This window comes from Poecilia latipinna, unplaced genomic scaffold, assembly GCF_001443285.1.
Source record: "Poecilia latipinna isolate Pla-1442-1.1 unplaced genomic scaffold, P_latipinna-1.0 Scaffold479, whole genome shotgun sequence".
Lineage (NCBI taxonomy): Eukaryota > Metazoa > Chordata > Actinopteri > Cyprinodontiformes > Poeciliidae > Poecilia > Poecilia latipinna.
Window position 1 is genome coordinate 100565 of NW_015113095.1, and position 26505 is coordinate 127069.

Consider the following 26505-nt stretch of genomic DNA (forward strand, 5'->3'; position numbering starts at 1 on the left):
ACTCCTTGATTTATTTGAGACGACTCCATAGCATCCTGGATGTTTAGCCTGTGTGTGGGAAGTTTGTCTCCGTGTTTTATGCGGAAATGCACTCGGACAGCTTCAACTAGTTTGCTTCCACTGATTTTTGTGTCCACAGCAGACACGTTTATCACACGGCGAGGAACCATGAACGGTTCTTCACCAAATAACTGCAAAGCCTGCAGCAACGACTCTCAGCTGCCCCACCGCTGTGTTCTTCTGGGGTGACTTAACATACCAAATGGACAACTTGGAACAACATGAAACAAAATAAACATAGGACCTGTGGCTGCCAAGTAAACCATTACTCCTCCAACACCGTGTTTGATAGTTGATGTGGGACATTTTGACCCGATATTCTGTCAGGATTTTATTCTGTGGATTTATTCTGTGCTTTGTGGCCAAACATTTTTACTGAGGTCACATCGGCCTAAAGAACACTGCTCTAGAGTTGTGCCGTCAAATTTCCTTTTAGAGAAAATAGGTTTTATGCTGGCAACCCTTCCAAGAACAGAAACTCTTGTTCAGTCTTTTTGTTTGTCATGAACTTTAACATGTTACTTGAGGATGTAAAGTTGTAGAAGGAGCTTTTCGGGGTGTTTTGCACAGTTTAATCTTTGGTTAAATATTCTTGAAAACTGCTTCATGTTTTCCACTTGATTTTTTAATTGCACGCCCAATTGTTTATGAGTGAATCGTTTTTTTTCCCCATTTAAACGTGTTACTTTCACCCAGTTTATAGTTATATGAAAACAAACTGGTGATAAAAAAAAGACTAACCAAAACGTAAGCAGCCAATTAAAAGTGTTATCTTATCTGGACAAACTCCAGTTCGCTGTCTGAAAGTAAACTGCTCTGAAAGCCTCAGATTAGCACATTGCTGCTCGAGATAAGCGTCTCTAGTCGCACATTAAAAATATCTCCTCTGTGTTGTGATGAATGGAGGCCAGCACAAGTAAACAGCAGCATGGTGTACTCCAGCATCTTTGGCTCCTGACCTAGCAGGAAGCAGCCTGGGAGAGCATGGACTCTGGCCAGCCAATTATAGCGCAGGGAGCACGGAGCACGCTGAGGATAATGAGGCCCCTCTACGTGACCCTCTTCACCTCTGCGGGACCCCGCGATGGGAAACATGAGGACCCACTTTAACCTGACGTCGGCCCCCTCCATTACCCGCTGAACTGCTCTCTTTAGCTTCCTTCACACTCTTTTCACCCCAACTGCTGGTTTTAAACCCTGCTGCGTGACCACAAGGTCTACAAAACACACGCTGCTCCGCTCGGGAGGCCCACCACATGGCTTATTGTTGCACTGCTGATCCTAAAAAGCTACACAGGAAAAATAATAATAATAATAAAAAAAGCTAAAAGAATCGGGGACATAAACATACATTAAAAGCTGGAGCTGTGTCACTTCTCTTGTATGCTGTTTAATCTGGCCAGGAAAAAACGGGTTCTTGCCAGGCACTGATGATGCCAGGATTTGTAAGGCACTGAAATCCAGTAACTTAAATATATTATACCCCACAAATTTCTATGCATTTTATTGGGATTTAATGTGACAGGCTAACACAAAGAGGGCCTAACTGTAGATTGGAAGAAAAATGTTACATAGGCTTTTTGATTTTTATCCCAATACAAATCTGAAAATCCACCTTTTACCGCAATTACAGCAGCAAATCTTTTGGGGTAGATTGCAACTAGCTCTGCACATCTGAATTTTAAACTTTTTTTATTGAACTACTTCACTCTAGCTCTGGATACATGTTTAGGGTTGTTGACATTTACAAGGTGAACCTTCACAGCACTCTTTTGCTGCCTGTTGCAGGATTTCATGCAGGTTTGCCCTGTATTAATCCAACATGTATATCTCTTCTGCATGATTCAGCCAACTCATTGTAAACCCAGAAGTTAATTTTTTATCTTATTAACCTGAGGACCTTCATCTACATCTTCTTCCTCACGGTTCCTTGAGGCAAACGCCAGACAGAACTTAAGACTTTCATCCAACAATGAGATTCTTTCCTTATTTACGGATAATATAAGTGATAGATGTTCTCTCAACAGAATTCCTACTGGTGGTTCTGGATTTTATTTCGGGGTCATGGAGTACAATGACGCTGAAATTCAGAACTTTCTGACTTTTTATTCATTAAATCTAAATCTTTATTAGCAGCAGTACAGAGATGGGAGTGCTTATTTGCTGTGGGTGTAATAGAGGCATCAGCAGAGAGTGAAAATGGACCGCACTGGTAAATGCTGTCAGATTAGTGCAGAACTGTTCGATAGTCTTCAGATTCACATCTAAGATTCACTCCAACCCCCTTCTCTCTGCAGGCATGATTGGTCCTGTCATTTGGACCCTCCAAACACGGACCATATGTGAGCTCAACCCTGGCAATCAGGCTGCATTGTGGAGCAGGCGGCTGAGTTCATCAGGAAAAAATTAGCCCGCCGCTCTGCAAGCCCTGCTCCTATTGGCCAGTCACGCGGCCCGCTCTGTTTGAGGGCACCCCAGACATTCCTGCGGATAATCTTTTCCATTCCTCCGCTCAGCTCGGTGAGGACAGACCAAATCACAGCACAAGGCCTGCATTGTGAAGGCCCTGTTTTCAATGCCGTCTCTTTCTTTTTTTACGCTTTTCCCCCTGCCTCACCTCATACACCACAATTCCCAAAAAAAAAAAAAAAGTTAAAACAGCATTTTCCATCATAACTTATTTTTCTCATTAAAAGAGAAAAAAAAAACATGGTAAAAGGTTGCCCTCTTTTTGAAACAATCCTGAGGAAAAGCTACCAAAGCAACGTTTCTCACGATCCTTTTCCAGCAATAACTTGTTATTTGGGTGAGGGGCGGGAGGAGAACAATGTAAAAACCGCTGAAACCGGAGCCCGGCCACATCAGTGCGCTGCCTGGAGTTCAGCAGATCGCGGATGAAAACGGTTCCCCCCCTCCAAACCCGGGTGAGGTTTGCTTCAGTTCCCAGAAAACCTCCTGCTTGGTCACCACTACACGCCTCACAGCTCCCACAGCAGCTTGTCATTGTGGGTGCAGGCAGAGGTTGGAGGACAATCACACAATCTGGGGACACTGCTGGATTTATAGCAACACTTTCCATAATTAAACCCACGATTATTACAGACTATAAAGTTTAGAGAGGATGTCCACTCACTAAACCAAACAATTGCTTTTCTTCTTTTTTTTTTTTCCTCACTTGGCTGCCAAACATACCACCGGATTACTTCGACATCTCATGTAGAACAAAAGCAACAAGGCTGTGATAATAAATTTCATCAACCCTGAAAGTGCTCTCCTCTTCATTTGCCTCTGAGACAGACAAAATAACCCAATCTGACTCAAAACCTAAACTCTTAAAACATCCCAAAACCTTTGACATACTTCGTCAAGACTATACACTTCTAAACCAGATGGTCTGGATTGTTCTGGAAACATTCGCCCTCACCACAAGCTGTGACAGTAAAATATGTTGCAATCAATCAAGATAACTGTGTAAAATGCACAAAGATGGGGGCGAGGTTGGTGGAATAACTGTGCGCCTCATCATGCTGAAACTTGTCCATGAAAATGTATTCATCTGAGGAGAGGGGGTTTAATTTTACCTAAGATTTAAAAAAAACCCTACATCTTCCACTGGGGTACACAAATATATTTAAATCATGTCTTTCTTAAAACTTAAAAAAGGAAAGTAAAATTAGGTAAATAAATAAATAACTGTCTTCAGGGATTGCTGCAGCAGATGGGAGCTGAGTCGCAGCTGAAGGCATATTTTTTTTTTTTTTGCTAGCGCTGCGTCTCGTCATGAATAGCAAAGATAGTCTGCTGGAAATTTCTCCCGCAAAACTTTATGCAAGGAAGGGGTGTCAACTTTCAAAAGGTACGCTGTCATGGGAAAAGGAAAGTTTTCACAACTGCGAATGCGGTCATGGAGAAAACTTAGAATAATCCAAAACCGAGGAGCCAGTAGAGCACCTTCAGCATCAATCACTTTTAGAAGCTGTAGAAGAAGTTTGACCGATTCTTCTGCGCAATGTAGGTTCAGTTCTCTGGGGTTTGGGAGGATTCACTTATGCCTTATGTTGATTACATTTCAATCGAGTTCAAAATAATACAGGAGCGTCATTTTGTGTGTGGATATACCTTTTGTCTGGACTTGTCTGGACTTTGCATCCCCCTGATTCTTTTACTTTCAGTAATTTCAGTGTTTGCAGCTGTATTCAGAAAAGGTTTGCAGCTGATGACACACTTTGGGCCAAACCTCAGCTGCTAAACAGTTGACCTTACATTTGGCACCAGAAAACTTTGGTATACAGATGAATTCAAGTTTGTACCAATGACTGCATTATGTCAAGCCCAAGCCCAAATCATTACTCTTCTACCGATGTGATTTTCTCCAGTCGTGGACTTCATTAACTTTTAAGGCACTTAAAGACTTTGTATCTGTGAACAGTGCTTATAAAAACAGTCCCGCTGCCATATTCTCTTCAGAAACAATGTTTCTTTCTCCTTCAGCCCTTCCAAATCAGCCATATGTGTTCATCTTCTTCTGTTTGTCTTGTCAAAAACTTGAACATTCAATATGCACAGAGGGGCTTGTGGGGCCTAAAACTGCATTGCACAATCTGACACAGAGGTGAATTTACTCTGATGTCTATTCTTAGGAAGAATGAGCCTTTCTTACAGGTCTGTCATTTCCTATACAGGAACTAGAGCCACGTCAGAGTACCACAGCAGAAATGAATCTCAGCCTGCCCAACACCATCTGGGTGGGAGAGCGGTAAATGTACCTCACTGACTGAATATGCTCAGCGTCACGGTCTCTGTCATCTGACTATTTTCTAACTGATCAATTGTCCATATTTTGTCGAATTTGAATCGAACAGTAAAAATAAATATTTTTGTTTGGATGCTACACTTAGCTTCCATGTTGAATCAGATTCAATGGCTGAAAAGGAAAATTGTTGATATTTTCAAAATGAATTTCAAATAAATTACAGCTACGTATTTTCACCACAATAAAACACTTGGCTTATTGCTGCGATGGCCTGATTTCAATAAAATTAAAGTGGCTGTAATTCACTTTCTTGTCTTGTTTTCCAAAGCAGCAATGGTCTAAGCATCAGTGGACAGAAATTACATAAACAGTGATGCTGTGAAATATGAAAAGCAATTAAGAAATAGTCTTGAGGGAAGTTACGTTCTGGGGGACAATTGTTTCAAATTAAAAGCAGAACTTTGAAATGTTTTGAATTTGAGAAAAAATATTTGATGTTCAAGTACGATGGACTTAAATTGTTTGGATATTGCCTTCTAGGAAGCATCAGTGGCTCATCTTAGGTTATTGCTAATATATTTCCTTCTTGGTGTTGTGCTACCAGGATCTTGCATGTTCCAGGTGGACAAACTAGTAAATTTTCTGCCTTTTAAAAAGTGCCATACCAAATCTAATTATTTAATCAAGCGCATTTGATTAGCAGAACCTGGCTGCTAGTTTCTCTCTAAAAATCTCTGGAAGGTATGTAGATATTTTACAAAGGCAAGAAAATACAGCATTTTGTCCCCCAGCAAACAAATTTTTACTCCAAACATCAAACGTATTATGATAAAAACCACTAGGAGCCAAAGAAATGTCGTCCGGATTTGATCAGCGTAATTACATAAGTAGTTTAGGGATTTTTTTCTGCTCTAAAAAAAGCTCAGCTGTCACCCAGAATGATTTTTAATTTGCAAAGACCTGCAGGCAGTTTTGATCTAAACTTATCAAACTCAAACGGAACTTATTAAGCTGTTTTTACATGCAGAGAATAACATTTTTTTGTTTTGTGTGCGTCTGCATTCTTCAAAGGACAAAAGATTTGTTTACTAGTAAGCACTAGCAACCCACAAAGAAATTTTAAAAAATGAAGAATTCTGGTCCAGTTATGCCAATAAGAGGACAGTAGGAAATAACTAGGCAAGATCGAAGTGTTTTATGTTTCTGAAAAACAGCAAAATACAACACAGTCATCAATTCAGATATTATAAAAAATATGAACCAAAGAAAATATTAGTTTAGAAGGCTAAAATTATAAGAAATGATTTGCTTCAGTGCATTGAAGAGGTATTTACTCCATATTTTACAACTACAAATATTTATCAGACAACACAAAGTAATGAATAGTTACTAAATTGAAGGAAACTGGTGAATGTTTCTAAAATTTGTGTTTTGTATTCAACACGCCGCAGTCAACAGTTCCGAAAGCCAACTTTTGCTGCTGACTGTCTACCACTTTTGCACAACTACAGACTAAAACTTTGGCCCAAACAAATTTAGCGCAAGATCAGTTAGACGGGAGGGAGATGGTCTATGAAAGTTTTCAGCTCTTGCACAGGTTCTAAATTGGACTTTGCTCTGAAGTTTATTTAATCTGTCATTAGTTTTAACATTCGGGATGTGATCAGGATAATGTTCCACCACATATGCAGTAAAACTTGACAAGACCAACTTTACATGTTTGCAGGATTCTCATGGCTTTCCTTTAACAATATCTTTCTTCCTCTTAATCATAAAGCAGCTTTCTGGATTTGACAATAATTACCATGAAGACAATTTACAGCTTTTGAGTTTACTTACACGTGGAGGCAGAAAAGTAAAGAGGTCTGTGTCACAACTTCAGGATATGTTATTTTGTACAATATTCTGAATACATTCATTTTCCAATTCCCAGCAATGAACTGTGTTGATCTACCACATAAAGTCCCAGTAAACTATGCTGAACTTTGGGGTTGTATGTAACTAAATATGGAAAAGTTCAAGGGGCATGATTACTTTTGCAAAGCCGGGGAAACCCAAGTTCATGGATTAAAAAAAAAAAAAAAAAAGAAAAAACATATAATCAAATGTTCCAACAGAGCTTTTTACAAGTTGAAGTGACTTTATCCGGCCGTAGAAGTCATGCCTTCCTCACATGATGGCCAGCGCAGCCAGCCTCAGCACCGATGCCGCAGATAGAGCTAGCCTCAGGGAAGGAATATATCAGCATTAACAAGATGTTCCGCATAGCTTGGACCCCTATTCATTAGCTTTACACCAGAAGGAGCTCGGCTCAGGCGGGCCAAAGGGCTAGAAAGGAAGTGAGCAAACTCAAAACGCCTCTATTACTTTGTCCATCAGTTCTCAGCACGCAAAGACAGGATTAATCATAAAAACAGACTGAGCGCTGCATTTGAGCGACGCCCACAGTCACACCTCTGACCGGAGGCAGCGTCGTGTGCATGAGTGTTTTTGCAGCAACAAGCAACGGTTTCCACCACATGAAAACACCAGCGACGAGTAAGAAACATGGAATATGGAATTGTGTTGCAAACTTTCCGAATCATAAGCAAGTTATTCTTGAAATAACGCAGAACTAGACACAGCAAAATATTTTATGAAAGCAGAAAGACGAGAAGAAATTGCACTTTTGAATATTAGACAGTGTTGTATACGGCATGTTAGGACATCGTGTGCACTTTAATATAGCAGAGGAATAAAATAAAACCCTTGTGTCTGACATTTTGTTTCCTCAAATATCAAATAGGGGGAAAAAAGAATGCATATGAGACCAATTTGAAACAACAGACAGCAACAGCTTTGTTTCCATGGTTACCTGAGGATAGGCGACGCTGATGGAGGGGACAAACACCGCTGAAACATGAACACGCCTCAGACGAACGACCTCGTTGCATGGGGGGAGCCAATGAGCACTGGGGCTTCAAAAACCCTGCAACACATGAAAGGAGAATGCATTAGGAAATTATAAATAAGGACTAACATTTGATAGACAAATTAAAAAGAGACAAATAGTATATTTTTCAAAAAGTTGAGCGGAAGAAAGAAAAGCGCAATAGGAAATATTCTACAATTAACTTGTCTGTGATGATTTGGCGAGCTATGTCATCTGCTTCTAGCTGTCCACTCTTTTATTAAGCCCAATTTCAGAAAGTACAAATGTTACATTTTCTTCAAGCTGCACTGTGAAAAGAAACTTTTTGGAAACTGACTTCATTTTCTCAACAGTGTAAATACCTGGTGTCACTGTATCTGACTGACTACTGCTCAGGAGGTTGGCTTTTGAGAGTCCTGTGTCAAAATACCGTATTTCCCGGACTACAGAGCGCACCTCACTATAAACCGCACCCACAAAGAAAAAAAAAAAAAGAAAAAAAAAAAAAGAAAAACTGGAAACACATATATAAGCTGCGCCGGTCTATAAGCCGCTGGTACATCCGCTGCTCTGGGTTTTCCAACTTAATAAATCTGCTATTATGGACGCAGCCCTGCATCTCCAACCATGGACTCGTTCACGCCGAGCTTACGTGCAGCGGCTATCGATCTGTACTGCCAGATTGATGGCCTTCAACTTAAAAGCGGCATCATATGAACTTCTTCGTGTTGTTACCATGATGAGGGGGTATGAGTTTGAAGAAATTTCTCTGTCGTGCCTGCTGTTAGCATGTGCTTGCTCTAAATGAAAATTAGCACTTTCTTCTTTGATTTCCAATTTTGACTTCCAACGATTCACTTCCTGCTAAAGCGCCCCCTGGTGGTTGAAGAAAAATCCACAGAAAAGCCACCCCGGGCTACAAGCCGCATGGTTAAAAGTGTGGGGGGAAAAAGTAACAAAAATACGGTATATAAATAGAAAATTGTGTTAAAGTAAGAGTATGGTTTAAAAAAAAAAGAGGCTGTGAGCAACAGGTATAAGTTGAGAGAACTGAGAAGCAAACTTCAATCCAAAGCTTTAGGGAGATTCACAAGCTGGAGGCACTGCTTCAAGAGCTGCCACACTCACAATTCTCTCACCTGAACCAGAGACAACATCTGAAGCGTCTCATATACAGCTGAAGCCAGATAGAAACATGTTATTTCAGACTGCAATAATAACGTAGTTTTGGAGTGGAATCTGAGGAAGAAGTTATAGATTGAGGTCTTCTGACCTCAAGGACTTGGAGCTGATCACCAAACAGAAAATGATCAAACTACCAATGGAAACAAGCAAAAAGCTGCACAGCAATAAAAGAAGAATCATACTGTTATTATGTGCCAGTAGAGTAAAAGTCATTTCCAACATGCCATTTTTTTTTACAAAATGTAAAGATGTAAAATTTCTATGCAGTACATAACATTTAAATAAAACATACTTTTTAAAAATTGATACTCATTGTACAATTTTTTGAGAGCTGTCTACTAAAAACATCAATGAAAATAATGAATCTAAATCTGCCAGGCTTATAAATATTCGATTATAAGCATGTATCTAAATGAGCGCTGTGTAATTCTCCTCATCACAATATCATGTAAAAGCCTTTTGTTAAAATAAAATGAGACAGTAATGTTAAGCACCTCAGCAGAACAGTGAATTCCACTTCATAAACCTCAATCCATATGCATTATGCAAGCCAGGGAATAATAAAAAGTGATAAATACAATTCAAAGACATAACAGAACTGTCTGCTTCATTTCATCACATTTAGCTCCATGTAACATGTTTTTAATGGGAAGATAGGACACACACAACAGACGAGAGTTTAAATTGAAATATTGGAATGAATTAACTTTTCGATTATATTCTAATAAATTGGGGCTGCAATTTATTAGAATATACAGCTGGACTTCGCCACGTGCTTCATCTGCATCTGGATCAAAACTATTGAGCAGTGTAGGGAACCAACGGGATGATAGTTCATGGCGGAGCGGTGGAAGGCAAAAGGCAGTTGGGTATCGCGATGAGTTCTGCTGCTCTGCGTGGGCAAAATGCCACAGTAGAGGATGCCTGGAGGGGCTGGACCAGGCCGTCTTACTGTCTGTCTCTGGGGTCGTGGGGGTCACTCTCAATGGGGTGGTCATTATCTGGCACAATGAGGCAACTGTGGAGGCTGCAGCCCCCTCCAGCCAAGCACTCACCGGTCATTTGCATCATTCGGCAAAAAAAAAAGAGGGAACAAACAAACAAACTAAAAGAGACCCTTTTTTTTCTTTTGTCAATTGTTCTTTATTTTTTACTGTAAACCTGCCAGTGGACGACAAAGGAAATTTAGCCTTTGTGGCTAAATCTGGCATATTTACATGCCTCTCTGCAGCAAAACAACAAAAGAAAAGAAGATATTGCAACAGTGTTTTGGAACCAAAAGGACAAAAAAAAAACATGTCAGAAATGAGATTCTGTGTTCCCTACTTGATGATTCCTTAAACAAACTTTAAGTGACATATGAGAGGCATTTCGCTGACTGACATTGTAGCTTCTAGCAAAGCTTGAGATTTATTCGTGCACTTTGAGACGCTCCGTTTTTATTGACTCGAGGGGATCACGAGGCAGCGACAAACTTATGAAAATTCTAACGTTATTCATTTTCTTCTGAAGACCTTTGGATTTTCAGCAAACATCAGTGGAGGAAGCCGCCCTCCCGCTGCCTCTTCCCTCCCGCGTCACTCTGTTCGGAGCCCAATAAAGCTCCTTTATTTCCAGCATGAAAAACATGTCACTCCAGATGAGCTCAGAGAGTGACATTTAAAACAGGAAAAGGGATATTGAATTAGTTCCCCATCATAAGCTGTCTTGGATGCTTATATATTTATTCCTTTTTAATGTTTTTGGTTTTTTGGTGGGTGCACAAGCGAATGCTGGTGTGCACGTGTGAAGTTATGCAGATGTGTGACCAGGGGAGATTTTCTGTCTGATGCTTTTCTCTCAAAGCTTTGATAGAATCTGATGGAGCGAAAGCAAACGAGGGCCATTTCATTTCTACAATCGCTAATTAAACTTAAGATGCAGAGGGACTTCAAAATATTGCACAAATGATTTTCCTCAGATCATTTATCTTGTTGTGTACAAAGCACACAATTGTTATCAGATGTTGGTAAATATTAAAAACAAAAGAAGTGTCTTTCAAACACAGTTTTATGGGTGTCGCTGAGAACAATGGCAAAGGGGAGAGCCAAAACTGTGACAGTTTATCTTAATAAATATGCACAATAACTTTAGAGACTGGCTTGGGTTTCAAATACTCAAACAATTGGAATTAAGTTCAGAGGACGATGTAATAATACATCCAGTTCCCAAACCAAAGCAGGACAAGATTCTAACTATATTTTTTAGGAAAAATATTTTTTTTTCTTTCCACAACTGGGTTTCAAAGGATTGCAGTCAGAGAAGAAAAATTCAGTCTTGCCCGATTTCCTCAAGTACCGGAGTTTCTAAGCAATTAAACTGAAAAATACTTTATTTTTCCCAAAGGGAAACTAAATGTTCTAATTTTTATCCTTCAAAGAGTTGTTGAAGATGCTGATGGATGGCTGTGGGCAAATCTTCTGTAGCAGTCTGTATCACAGCGGTTCTGAGGAAGCTTCTGACTGAAGTAACTCTGTTGTTGTACAAAAGTCATTTCATGAGGAATCCTTCTTTGCTCCAAAGTCCCAGAACAGAACCAGTCTGCTTAGCTTTTTAAAGTCTGGAATGGTTTATTGATCATCCAGTAAATACAGATCCAGGAAGAAAATATTTCAAAAAACAAGTCTAACATACACAAAAATGGTAAAGACCTAAATAGTGCGCTACAAATAAAAACCTAAGTAGACTGTACATGTGCCTTCTTCCCAGGCTTTTGAGACAAAGAGTCTTTCAGAGTCACAACCGGAAAGTATTCCTCCATACCATGAGTCCAAGGGTAGCAGAAATGCTGTTTAAGAGTGAATTAGAGTAGGGGGAAAAAAGGTTTAATTTACTTAACCACATTTTCTCCATCTGAGCCAAAAGCATCAACTTTTTAAAGGGACAGAGTACAAACCGTTTGTATAAAGAGGTTGAAGGGCAAACAGTGACACATGCTCCAAGTTCTGAGCAATGTCACTGAACATTAAGGCATTAGCATATGAGCCAAGCCTCCCCAGTCAAGCTGCACTTTTCCAAAATCAGGAGTAAATTAAGGAGACAGCAGCTCCCCCCCTCCCCCCACCAAAAAAAAAAAAAAAAAAAAAACCTCACACTCCAAGCCATCCACTAGAAAAATGTTCCCACGAGACAGAGTTATGTTATAGTATGAAGTTGGATTTTTACCTACAGCTGAGAGGGAGCAGAGGAAAGTGGGACAAATTAGTTTTAGACAGAACATGATCTCAGCATTTGAAAAAAGAAAAACAGAAACTTTATCCTTTGCTATTTTCAATGTAAACACACATCTCTGACTTAGATGAAAATTTTGTCAGTTGCTAATGATTCATTACTCGACTTAAAAAACAGCCGATTCCAAGAAATATAATTACGAAGCTAATAAAACATTCAATAACGGTGATGGCTGAGAAAATATTTGGAAGACCGCAGATTTAGAAGGCATATATCCATCTTATTGTCTTGGCTGAACCCTGAATTATTTTCAGTTGTTTTTACTTTTGTGGCCTCGAAGTAAATGATGAAAGCGGGCGGACGTGCTGGTGCAGGTCGAGGATCTGCCGCTGTGAGTGGTAAAGGCTGGTACATGTCCCGTCGTTAAATCCCAGAGTTCATGCTGCATCGTTATGTCTCGGCTCGCATATCTGAGCAAGAATGCTTGATGTTGGGATCATTTCGAAACAGAAAGAAAGAGCAGAACAATTTAGATCTTTTCACATTTTCACATTGTGTTCCTCAACACAAATTTCAATGTGTTTCAGTGCACATCTATCTGCCAGTCTATCACAATAAAACAAATGGACGTTTGTGAGTGTTACGGGACAAAACTAATACTTTTGCAAGGAACTCTTTCTGCATATGTTCAAACTTTTTTGGCTGCTTTCTTGCATCAAACAGCCAAACCCCATTTTCTTTAAGAGAGATCATAGACATTCAGGGCAGTGTAAACATGCTGGAGGTTTCCTCATTAAATTCGGGCTGCAGACAAAATCACATATAGCATACACAGTCTGGTGTTAATGAAGGAGAGCCTAAAAGATGCTCTGCTAATGAAACTGGGGTTTTTATTGATAGACTCACTTGTAAAACGGAACCTTAATGACAAGGTTCTAATTAAACATAGATGTGTAAATTTACCACAGCAACAAAACCAGCAGATGAGAGGAGAAGTGAACCATGCAGGTTCAGTTTGAAAAAATCAACAAAATTAAAGTACAATTTAAATTTCTGGTAAGTGTTCGTTTTCCCTGCTGCCCTGGTGATCAAACCCAAGGTCAAAGTTCATCAGGACCCTCACGGCATCTCCAAGGTGTAATAAAAAATAGTTTCCCTCATGGGAAACCAGGTTGTAAGACATTTGTAAAGTGCACAGAGGGATGGACTAGCAGCGGCCATTAATTGCTATACTTAACCATTGTGAATGCCATTCACCTTCAGCCATTTTCTAAAGTAGGCCTCAAAGGTCCACATGAGGAAAAGGAAACCATAAAAGAGCCATCCCCACACACACCCATCCAGCAGCCTCCATTGTCTGTCCTCCACAGCAACCTTGAAGACTGTTGTTGTTAAATCGAGTGTTTTCTCTGTATGTCAAAAATACTGTGGATTTTATGTTTCATTAAAATGAAATATTCCCACTCGTGCAGAGCTTTTCAGTTTTGTTTAGTTCAACTGAATATGAGGGAATTTTAGAAAAAGAAAAAAAAATAATTATAGAATTGGACCTAGCCCTTGAAAAACCTTGTGCAAAAAGAAAGCACATTTTAGTTATTCAGTATTGATGACCCATCAAAACCCTGCAAAAACTCAATCTGCCCCTAATTAATATACACCATTGTTTGCATTTCTATCATCCATTTTAAAATGATTTCCATGCCTATATGCTGCTGATGCAACTCTATTTTGTTTGTAGTTTTATCTTTGAAGCTAATCTGCACGTCGTTTTCTAATCAAACACTAAACGTGCTGCATCCTGCTGTGATCTGCATCGCGAGCAGGGAAGGAATCTTTGACATTCCTGGGCATATTTGCTCCATCAGCACATATATCTTTCTTCCCTCATAAAACTCAAATTCATTATCAAGAAGATAAATCTACCTTTTAAGGTTTAATTTATCTCTTATGGAGCAAATCTTGGGCAACAACAAAGCCAACTTTGATAACTTAGCTTAAAATAACATAAAATGTATGTGTTGATCATTGCTTTATACAAAAAAAAAAAAAAACATCCTCCGTGGATTCATGCCTGTGTGTATTAATGGCAAAGACTGTTTATGTTTCTTAAAAGATTATCTTCAGTCTGAGATTTGAAAAAAAAGGTCTTGGTTTGAAATCTTATTGCATTTGTAGCACATTTGAGATTTGAGTACAAGGGCTTGTAACTGAAAAAAAATAAAATAATTTGATACGACATTTTACACAGCGGTGTGGATTTCTTAGACGTACAATTTTCTCTGCCTTGAGGGCAACATCAGCTACCCGAGGGCTTCTTTAGTCCTAATGGAAGCATAAACAGACTCTGCAGAACCAGATGCCCGAAAAGACCTTGGCAGGAAGGCAACATTTTCAGGTTCAGCCACAACAACCCAAACCTGTCTGCAAAACGTTCCTGAGCAAAATGACAACGATGCTGGTGCTTTGAGGCGTCACCGCCTGAAAGAAGGACAAAGGTGACTAAAATCTGCAGACAGGCATCTGTTTCTTGAACGATGCAGAACCGCCTGCTATTTAGGTCTAAAGCAGCAATAAAAAGTTAACTGGACAGTTTTACTGAATGACTTATTAAGCAACTCAAGTTTCTGTGAGACACAAAGCAAGGTACTTTGAAAGGAACAAGAGCACCTTTCTTTAACATTCCTGTCTGATTATGATAGGTGTGTATTTTAACGGTGTCACAGGAGAGTAAACTGAGGTACACAATACACAATGGCAAACTTTTACATTAAAGGTGGAACCTGTAAATACAAAAACAATTAAAATGTTTAAGTTACCTATGCTTGGTGTGCTAATATTTAAGGCAAATAATTCTAAGGCAATTCATAAAACATTGTATGTGAGCTAAATTGAATATTTTTTTATTATTATTATTATTATTATTATTATTATTTCTGAAGTTATGTAGTGTTTCTGGACAAATTTAAATTTCATAAAAAGTTAAATAGCTCTCCAATTTTTAGCCCAATCAAAGGTTAGCAATTGAATCTCAATGGGAGTTTCCTTTTCCAGATTAAAAAATAAGTATTGAAACAGTTTTTTTTTTATTATTTTTTAAATGTTTTTGTACTTCCAGCATTCACAAAAAGTTGTACATTTTGGTTGGGGAGAAACTGCAACTGAAATAAAATAACTCATTGTCTGGATTAAAAGCAAACTTTATTAGTTTTCAAAAACTGGGGTTTATGAAACCTAAAATATACAGCAAAATATTCCTGTATATATACATTTTAAATATACAAGAATCTACTTATTCCTGTATATTTTTGGGAATAAATTCTGTTATTGTCTAACTTAAAACCGGAAACAAGTCACCAGAGCAGAAACAGAGAAAGACAAAAATAAAAACCATGAATTTCTGATAAAATTGTGATATTTGTTGTGGGGAAACACAGTTGATTAGCATAAAGGTTTTTTTCTTTTTTTTTGGCTATCCACACACTCATTATTGGTTTTGGCCAATAAGTTGGATATTTGAAAGGAGCAAATGGCGATATATTATTCTTTTTTTTCATTATTTCCACATGTTTGATTATTAGAAAGCTTAGAATCCACACTTTCAATCTGCCAGTACCTCAAAATGTCCCCAATAAGACTCGCTCCTGGTTTTGTTGTGACTTTTCACTTTTATCTTTTTTTTTTAACTATCTCAAACCAAAATGGAACCGCAAAAACAATTCAAAACCAGAGGTGATATCTTCTGTCCTTTTCTAGCTGAACAATGCTAACTCTTTCCAAGAAAGACACGTGATGTCGTTACACCATTTAATTTAACAACCTCAGTACGCTGTATTTACGATGTATGCTAATATTTTTTTAATCCTCAGCAGCAAAGCATGTAAAAGTGCTATTTCTAATGGCCGGCATCATAAGCTAATAAAAAGACAGCTTTGAAGCTTTCATTTAAAAGGAAAAAAATATACAGTTTCAAACTGTAAGCATGTACCATGTTATGAAGAATACTACATATAATGCAGACATACTGGAACGGCAAAATTTCTCTTGCCGCTGTAGGTGTGAATAATCAACTCAACCACATGCAAAAAAATCTCGTTTTCTACACCCACATTTATGCCAAAACCAAACTCTTGGCTCCGGCAGACACTCAGTGCACCTGCATAGATATCAGCCGCTAAGTAGATTTTAGAGTCAGCAACTGCATTCAGGGACTAGTTGGGGCTAAACGGCAGATGGATGCGCTTTGGCAGTGGGTTTCATTGCATCCTGTCTCTCAAATTCACGTTTCCCAAAAAACGCCGAACTGCCATCACCTTGTCCTTCTCTCTCTGTATTGCATAAAACATGAAACTTCAACGGTCTTCTGCAGAAATCACACCAAAGCCCCAGTTCCTGATTATTTATAACAGTCATTTGTCTCTCTTGCTGTGACATGATGAAGCCAGAGGCAGGCCAACGGTGAGCAGCCACAGACAGACACGGGGGAGGAAGAAAAACTGAAAGAGTATGGTAAATGAGGTTAAAGGGGAAGAAAAGAAAGGGGCCGGTTCAAAGCCTACTTCTGCATGTCAGAACCTTTCTCCGGGGCAAATAGGAGAACAAGGGCCTCACTGCGGCCTGGCAGCCAGATCTGCTCCTTGGGCAAATTACTCCTAATCAAATTTGTGTGATTTCTGGACTGTGAGGGTAAAAGAGGCTTCTTTCACCAAAGGGACAGAGACAAGAAACATTTAACAATCTACTATCCCTCTGCTGATCTTTGCAGTAGCTGTTCACATGACAGACTGTCTACCCACACCAACAGCCCTTGGCAAAGCACACACTGGCCTCTCTCAGCTGTGAAATATTACCACCAGAAAGGGAGAGATAAAACTCAGGTTTATGGGCTTCCTCAAATGGATCACGGGTGGATTTCGTCCACAGTTTTGCAACATTCACAGTGATTTGGAGTGTTCTTGCACCAAGTCAAATATGCACTTTTTTCTGTGTGATGGAAGAAATTCGATCGAGTTGTTGCGCTAGCAAAGACGTTTAACTCGGCCAACCGAAGGTAAAAGAAAAACGTGGATTTCCAATACGCAGAGGAATGATGATGAAGGGATATTTAAAAGGAAGCTCTGAGGCCCAAAGAGTTTGCGCGACCCGTGTCCCACTCACTGCCCGCCTGGGTCCCGGAGCACGCTTCCTGTTAGCCTGCTAAATTGACTACACACCCACGCTTCTACCTCCACAGAGTCCCCCCATTAACCTCGTCCTCCCACACTGGCAGAGCACAGCTTGTGTTCATGCACTGAGGATGTAAACATGAAAATTGCAAAGTGAAAAAACAAAGCGAAGGACCTGACCTGCCATCCATGTGCTTGATTTTGTTTTCTCTCTCATGAGCGTTTCGCTCTAAGACAGCTGAGTCTGATGAAAGCTAAAATTAAAACTTGAATCACTTTGTGTCACAGATCTTTATGGAACCGTCGACTTACTCCTGCTCAAAAGAAAAAAAAATCATCAATTTCAGGTACTGTGAAGTATATTTACATCAGGTTAAGAACACCTGTTTTAAATCATTTCCTGAAGGATTTAACAGTGACATGTTCAGATATTAATAACCACATTTGTTGGTAATCAGCTGTAAGAACATTTTACCTAAAATTTGCGGTTGTCAATGTGATTGAAGATCATACAAACTAATCCATGGCTGTTATAAAATGTCCACTCTGTTCTGTCCTCAAACAAGTCAGGCACAAAATCATTTGGAAATTTGTATGAACAAAAGAACCAAACTACATGAGGCACGAAAAGCTGAAGGAACAAAATGAACTGGAGCAGGAGAAATTGCAAAAAAAACAGTCAAGCAACAAGAGATTACAGTCAAACTATAATACATAGTGAGTTTCCAAGGTTTTGATTTTGAGGGAACTACACTGTCCATTAGTTGTTTCCACTACACACATGACTTTGGTCTAGCCTGGCAGTTCTTCTACCTCTCCAGTGTCTGCAGCCTTTACATTCAGTAAGACAGAACTGCAAGGAATGCCTAAATGCAAAGAAAAATGTGTGTAGCATGAGAACAGAGGCTGGAAAACCTTTTTTATACAATTGTTTTAATTTTATCTGCTGATGCACTCATTCCACTGACCTGCAGAAGCACATTTTCCTTTTAGTCAAATCATAAACTGCAGTTAAAAAAGTATTTTTTTTTTCTTCTTTTGTTTTATACAGGTGAGGAGCTGGAACAGGCAAACGCTTTTATTGAAAGAAGCCTTGAATAATAATTAAAAAATGAATATTTTTGGTCTTAAACATCTCCAATATTTGCAATTATTGCAACTATAAGGCTTGTGTTCTGTCTTCTTTATCTGAAATTACCCCTCTTCCATGTTTCTTTTTGTCTTTTTCTTGTGAACTGGCGCTATATAAATAAACTACACCGACTAGAATACAAAAAACAACAAAAAATAAGAAAACGAAACAAAAAAATCACATACCATATACAGTCTGAACACACACACATATATATATATATATATATATATATATAAACATGTTCAGACTGAGAATATCAGCGCAAATTTCCCATAAAATTCTTGAACTGAACTGAATTCACAAACTAGCTGTGTTGTGTTCAAAGACATTTAGTCAGATTGGGATCCAATCCGATAAAATTCAAATGAAATCACAAAAATTCTATTCTTGAAAATAGAAATACAGCATGTTCGAGTCTCTTATGCTATATAAAAAAGATGGGTAGATCAAAACACCTAACATGAGAGCATAAACACTACAAATAAAAAATAAAACACGACAAAGAATGTATTACTAAAGAACATATGAGGACATTTGCATGAAAACTGGTGTGTATTTAAGTGCACTCTTTGGCTAAAATGCATTTCTCAGTCAGAACCATTAAATATGAATGCAGGATTTAAAAAAAAAACAAAAAACAGCAATGCTGATTTCAACATGGTGACGGCAAAGCTCCATTAGGGAGTGGAGCAATTCAGGAGGGGAAAAAATATTGCTGTAATCCGGAGCAGGATTTCAAATCTACACTAAATTGATTGTGAGGCGTGAAGAAATGATTCAATATCATTCCTTCACAGCGAGCTAAGCAGAAGTTGTCAGGGATTACAGAGGAAAGGGAAGGGCTGGAAAGCACATTTTAGCTTCCAGAATAAATTGAGACGACGGCGCTCTCAATCTGACTAAATGTTTCAGCTTCAGCATCGCTGGCAGTGGCTTGAGACAGAACTGGCAAATGAGCTCACTCCTTTACTTTTATATTTTGCAGTAGGATATCCAGAACAGGCTACTCCTGACTGTTTTCAATATTTCTTCCGTTATAAACGACATCTATGGTGCAATAGAAAAAGATTGGCTCTAATAATATTAAAGATTTTTAACTGATTTCTCAATTTTGTCGATCTGGCGCTAACGTACGTAAAGATTTATGAATTTATAGAGAGTCAACAGATATAGACATGAATAATTTAGCTGATGATATTGACTCTCAATAAATGTGACATATGATGCAGTTTTGAAAAAGCAAAACACCAATTAATCCTCTTGAGAACGTCCAAGAACACTCTGGATTCCGACTATCTTTAGGTTTCTAAACACTAAAACTTTCCGGTCAGCAGCAAAAATAATTTCTCCTAAATGGACTAAGCCTGCAAAATGTACTTGTGATAATAGACTGCTATTACATCCCATTATATTACTGTACCTTAAAAATCTCTGAATAATTTTAGTAGAATATGTTTTTTCTAACAAAAAAGAACATTAATGATAAAATTATGAGACAGCCTAACCGCAAATGGTGAATAAAACCCATCTTAGTAAACATGCAGGGGGAAAAAAGCAGATTCCTCTGGTATTTCTGAGAAACAGGGAACACTTTGTTCTCAGAGCTTTCACGTAGAAAGTTTTTAGCATCTAAGCTACATTATCGACTCGTGTCTGCAGTGACATAACAGTCTGTCAAAAAATTTCAGCTTCTACGCTGAAAGTAATTTTGGACAGATACAAGCACAGAAAGTGCGTGCTGGCATGCAGAGTCTAGGAACAGTAAAATGTTTATTGCAAGAGGTTTGCTAATGAGCTACAGTGTATTCTGTAGCCTGAGAGAACGTCAGTGCACTCCAAGAACAGAGGGATGCCATCCATTCCAGGAGGCGTTCCACTTGTGGGTGTGCCAAGCTTGCTGCTAGTCTGAGATAAGCATCTAATTATTCATCTAAATTTGAGATTCTCAACCTGGGAGGCCTGGGGGCGCGAAACGTCTCAGGGGGGCTGAGGCTTTAGGGACAAGAAGAAAATGTCTGCATCAAAAACTGTGGGAACACACAGATTTGCCTTTTAGAAGAATGCTTGTGGAGTTAGAAATATTTGAATCGTTCAAGATTATAGATCGCAATTAATTTGTATTAACACCAGAAAGGTGCTATTTTTTAATCAAAATGGTGTTCTCTCTTTCTTTAATCAGTAAACCCAATAAGAAGACTCAACATGTTGAACATGTGAAAACTAGTTAGTAACATAGCCGTCAGGATAAAACCAGAGTAAACACTGATGTACTTTTTTTTTTTTTTTTTTTTTTTTTTTAGAAATTAGTCAAAAAGTGATGTCTAAACTTAAAAACAAATAGTCTACTTGGTTTTTAGATTATGTTTTAACAACCAAGTCTCAAAGAAATATGTTTCAACACCATGACAGCCTGAGAACAGAGAGACAGTTGTATGAATTATTCAGTTCAGGTTTGACCTGCATAAATATTTTACATTGGGAAATTTGGACGGAAACACACCAAAGAGTTAACATTGTCCAGCTGTGATGGTGTGAAGCTAATTACAGTCCCTACTTTAAAGGTCTTTTCTGTCACTTTGTTACCTTCAACTCTCCATAATCATTTAAAGTGAAGTAGAATCTGAAAATAACATTTTTAACTTTGTGTACGGGCATTTATTTATTTATTTTATTAAAAAACGTAACTTATTTTTGTGTTGTAATACGTAAACATCCAAATGTAACTAACTTTATTACAGGTTTGATCAGTGTAACGATTTTAGTGACAACGAATGAAGAGATGCCAGCAGAATGCTAAGACTAGCATGAGAGGACGTTGCAAAGTTTAATACCGCCATTACAAAGTCATATGTTTTTTCTGTCAAGTCATGCAAGCTGCTGTTAGCATGACTTCTTCATGTGACCAGAAAAATAATAACATTTTAACAAGATCAAGCCTCATGATCTCATTATGCTCCCAGAAAAGCACAACAATAAATCTAAATCAATTCTGAATGTGTTAAATATGCACTCACGCACACCAAACGGTTTAAATTATGAGTTTATGCGAATCAATACTCTGACATCGGCACTAAACGAGGCGTGTTATGGGGAAAGATGATGGGATGATGTAAGATTTTAGTAATAATGAATATTCTGTCACAAAAACCATTAAGTTGGTGGCCTTTGTCACTACAAAGCTATTAGACACATATTTCAAGATATTAGGACATCAAGAGGAAAAGACAAGTCCTTGGATCAGATATAAGAAAGAAAACCAGCCAACATGGGGGGGGAACAAAATTGAAAAGAATGAAATCAGAAACAGATGAGAGAGAGGAGAGTAACGCTTACAGACCGTGAAAGAGAAAAAAAGAGGGGAAAGTGAGAAAGAAGAGAGAGAGAAGCAGAGGGAGGCATAAAAACTAGGTCAAGTCACATGACTGGGATCGAAAGCAGGCAGGATTAAATATCCTACAGCATGTGGTCATTTACACAACAAATGTAGATTTCATTTTATGAATTATTTCTCCACCATGGGGTCTGAGGCCTGGCAGAGCGAGCACGATGCTACGCCGCCTGGCTGGTTGGAGGCGACGCTTTTCACTGCGAACAAAAAAACTGAGTATTAACGACTTGAGCGAGCTCTTCCCTCCGAGACAGGAAACAAAGCCGGAGCCCGGGATAGCATGGAAGTGATCATAACAGGACGGGACACGGTTCCAGCGGTAGACAGCTTCCATTGTGACAGGCTAATGGCTGTAACATGCACTGCCCATTATGCCTGAAAAATTCAGAGGAGAGTGAAATGTTGGGAAACAAAGATGTCATGGATTCTAACTCTGCTTTTAAGGACACCAAACGTGTGCGGATGTTTTTACGTGTACAAACGTAATTCAAGCAACAAATTAAAGCGATTGAACTCGCAATTATTAAAAAAAAAAAAACTCAAATTGAGGCAACTTGATGGTGACGTTAACTAAAGCGGTCTTATTGTGACTCAAAGCTTGCCTGGTGGAACATCAAACCTATTAGGGAGTCTAACAAACACTGTAATGTAGGGTGGCATGTCGTGAGAAGGGAAATGTCACTGGTGCCCCGTTATCCCCTGCTCTGCCACATCCAGAGAGGAAACTATGCCTGCCAATCAAGACCCGGACTGCAGACTAAGCTGGTCATAAGCTAACTCGATCCCCCTGAAGCCCAGGATACCAAATACAAGTCATGCATCCACATCTGTGCTGATTAGGGAGCAGCAAGCACAGAGATGAGCTCTACTGTCCATGAAAAGGTTTGGAAAGTGGAGATAGAATCTGGTGCTACAGTTCCTGTTTGAATAAGCGAATCCTGAGCTAATGAGTGACGAAACGTTTTCAATCGCCCCGATCAACAACTCTGAAAAATGATGCGTCCGCCACCTTACGTGGAAGTTCTCACAGGGAGATATCAAAACTAAAAACTATTTAGTGCCTCTGTCTATAGCTATCCACGTTTCTCATCTGCCACAACAACTTTAAGTTATTTTTAGAAACTAGTTCTAGCTGTTAATGATACGCCACGTGTTGTCAAAAGATAACATAAAACATACGAGCTGGCACAGCTATGCGTGCTTTTAGTCTCGACATTGATTAGTCTGAGCACTGGAGAAAACCAACCAGAACAAAAACAAAACAAGAAGTACTCGCCAAGTTTTCTTTGGCTGGAAGCAGCCGGTTTGATTGCAGCGGTTTGGTTTTGATTGTGACAAATAAACGTTGCATCAAATCACCTTTCAAAAAGTCTATAACCGTTTCTAAAGATGGCTGATTGGGCTTTTGATGTGTGTTACTAAACAAAGCTCTAAAAAATTATATCCATCCATCCATCCAGCCCAGACTTTCCTCTGTCCGATTAAACCCGTGAAAATTAAATATCAGGTATAAAAATGCATTTTGTATTCATTTTTACTTAAAAAAAGAAGAAAACCAGTATTTACCTGTTATCCCAGTGGGTATGTTTCCACACTGTTGCACAGGATTGTGAATACAGTCGCTGCCTTAAGCAGTTCCTGACCATTTGCTTTGGACATATTTAAACAATAACTTCACTTTGAATCTATAGACTTTAATGATAAAAAAAAAGAAGAAATCCCTGCTTATCTTCAGAGATTTGTTTGAAGTTATGCAGAGTGAGAACACAGTCCCCCAGGCACAAAAACACACAATAGCTGCAACAAGAAGAATCCGCTTCATCTTCATGTGGTGAAGAGATTCAGGTCAAAGGGTGAGGCACCTTTCCAAGGATATTGAAATGTCACAGCGCATGTCTACCTGCAGAAACCTCAAGATCTGATGGGCCAAGTCAAGCATGAGGCTGATCAGAAAATATTAAGTCTGCCTCCCAGGGTAAGGAAATAAAAATTATATCTCAAATAACAATTACATACAGAGAGAGACAGTCCGTCAGAACGGTTTAGAGCTAAAAAGAGGTGAACGCTTTCAAAAAGCAGGATCCAAAGCAGCAAAGTTAATTTGGATCAAAGGATGGGCCACTGGACGAGCTAGAGGAAGGTCAGGCTGCAGGGCTGCACAGATCATCTGCATACACAGTAACCTGAGGGCATGGAGAAAATGTTTTCCCGTTGTGGCTTACTCTAGAGGCCGTGTGCCTTACACGACCTCTGTGCTGACAGATTTAAAATTTAAAAGGAAGCAAAACCCATGTCAACATGTCATTTGGGGAGAAAATCCTGTCTGCATGCTATTGGACTGTACAGCCAAGCTCTGCCTGGAGTCTTTATGCGTGTGAGATTCATGTGTTTTACACGATTTACCCTCTTTTAATCAATTACATGCCGACACGCAAAAAGCCTCAGCGCACCTGCATGAAGAACTACGCTCTTTTTAACAGAGGAGGGCTAGCGCCGATCTGAGTTTACATAATCTAACATGTACAGTCAACTGTATCATCAACATCAGCATTCCTAGAAAGGAGCACAACTTGTCAGCTCAGCCAGGCAGAAAGATGTAGGCCAACTGCAGATCAACACGGGCAAGAGGAAAGAAGAAAAAACATCCAAGTCAAAATTTAGCTCCGTATCTGCATGGAGACTGGGATAACTGACAAGGTGTTTTCTGCACCGGGCAGATAGCCAGATGACGAAAGAAAACAGATTCACGTCAAGCAGGCCAGGACGCATTGTAATGAAACTGTTTGACATGTTCCCTTCAACTAATGAATTAAAGCTTCTTTTATTGCCTGCCTTGTCTTCATTGGATTCCCCCATCTGTCTGTTCTTGCTACTTTCATTTATCCCCTTCTGTTTGGGATCTCTTTCTTCCTTGTCTCTCTTTTCTCCCTGTGATTGCTGGCCTGCTCTTGCCGGTGCACAACGGGGCTTTGGCAACCTCGGCATCAGCAAGCCCATCAGAAAACAGCGATGACTCTCCTTTGATCGACGTGGCCTGCCACGTTAAAACGTGCGGCTGGTCGCTCTGCAGCTCTACCATCCGCGCTCGCTGATACCTGCCCGCCAGCGACCCCACAAGGAGTCTCCTCTGAATCCTAAACACTAACAAATACGAGCTTGCTTTGGTAGAAAATGAACAGAAAAACGAGATCTTGTGGTCTTTGCAGCAGGGACAGGCTAAAGCTTGCCTGTGCAGATATATTGTAGGTAGATGCAGCACGGCAGATGCTTAAATTTTAACTTCATAATATCATTTAAAAAGGCACTTTTCTTTGAGATAATCGCTTTAGAGTTGCCCAGATATCCTGGGCTGTCTTGGTTATTCTGCTATGGGATCAGGCAGCTATAGGACACACTGACCAGATTCCTTTATCCTGCTGTTTTCCAACCACGTTCCAGCTATGCATTATTTGAAATAATCGCTGCCATTAACTTTGGGTTCTGGCTCAGGTTTCTCTGTCTTTGAAGGAATGTCTACGCCAGTAATTCAGTGTTTATTTGCGTCTCTCTCTTCCCTAGGCTTCCCTAGAATACCTTTGTGTATTCTTTGTTTTTCTTACATGTGGAAGTTGCAACTAATTTTGTGTGCTCTAGTTATGTTTCTATCCAACAGAAAGGACCCATGGTTCAGCTCTTCTCTGTTTACTTGTGTCTACTTTCTGGACAGTCAGTCACAGACCTATTGTTGCCACTAACTTTGTAGACTACCTTTGTTTTTCTCAGTGAGTCGATTCAACCGTTTTTACTCATTTGATGTTCTTCGCTGATGGTACTGTATCATAATTCGGACTGAATTCGATTGTTTTGTTTTGTTTTAAGTCTGACTACACAACTGGATTGTATTGGAATGGAACCAATTCGACTCCTTCTGGACATGAATTGGACCTTGAAATGAAATTTCTTATGCATTTGCAATATACTGAATGTGTAGAAAGAAACTGAACTGAATTGAATTAAAGGGGACTTGTCTGCATTTAAAAACAAAGAGTCTAGTCTTCATGCTTCAAGCTAAAGGGCCCTGTGAGAAGAAAGTGCTGTGTTTTCTTCTTTTCTCCCCCCAAGTTTTATGAGGGGTTGTGTTTGGCTCAGGTCTGGTCTGAGTCTGGATCCACAGCCGGTGCCCTCCCGCTCCTTTGCCACTTAATTAGCCAAACCTCGCACAAAGGGGAGTTGGTCACATGGGCCCAATTTGGTGCACAATAAAGTCTGCGAGGGCTCAACATACATTACTTTGAGAGTATTTACGTGGCTGCCGCATTAAGGTAAGTGACTTTGAAGATGCAGAAAACGGGACAAAGAAGAAATAAAGATGGGGGGAGGCGGTGGCGGTGAGGAGGGAAAACGACTGAAATGAAAGGAGGGGACCCTAAAATTCCAGGGAATTTTTCCAGATGTTGCACAAATATTCTGCTGAGGCAATCCAGATGTGCTCACTGTTTATTCCCTCCTCCTGCTTGCTGTTCCAATGGCTTCTCTTTCTTTTCTACAACCTCTCCGCCCCTGTCTCCTTCAAGCTGCTCACATTAACTGGTCTCTGATAGTGCCTTTTAAGTGAAGGCTTTAATAGCCCCCAGGGCACCTCAACATTCACGAGGATCCTGTAATAAACATCCACTCTCATTCTCTACAGCTGTTATATGCGTGTGCATGTCTGGAAGAAAG

The 26505-nt window shown here is 39.4% G+C and overlaps 1 protein-coding gene across 2 annotated transcripts in view; it reads right to left on the reverse strand.

Annotated features, from left to right (window-relative positions):
• Nucleotides 1-26505, reverse strand: part of rxraa (retinoid X receptor, alpha a) — a 117138-nt gene that overhangs the window by 72819 nt on the left and 17814 nt on the right. For both annotated transcript variants that reach the window (XM_015039688.1, XM_015039687.1), the window contains exon 2: nt 7668-7781. In XM_015039688.1, the coding sequence (XP_014895174.1) occupies nt 7668-7781 (114 nt within the window). The remainder of the gene's footprint in view (nt 1-7667; nt 7782-26505) is intronic.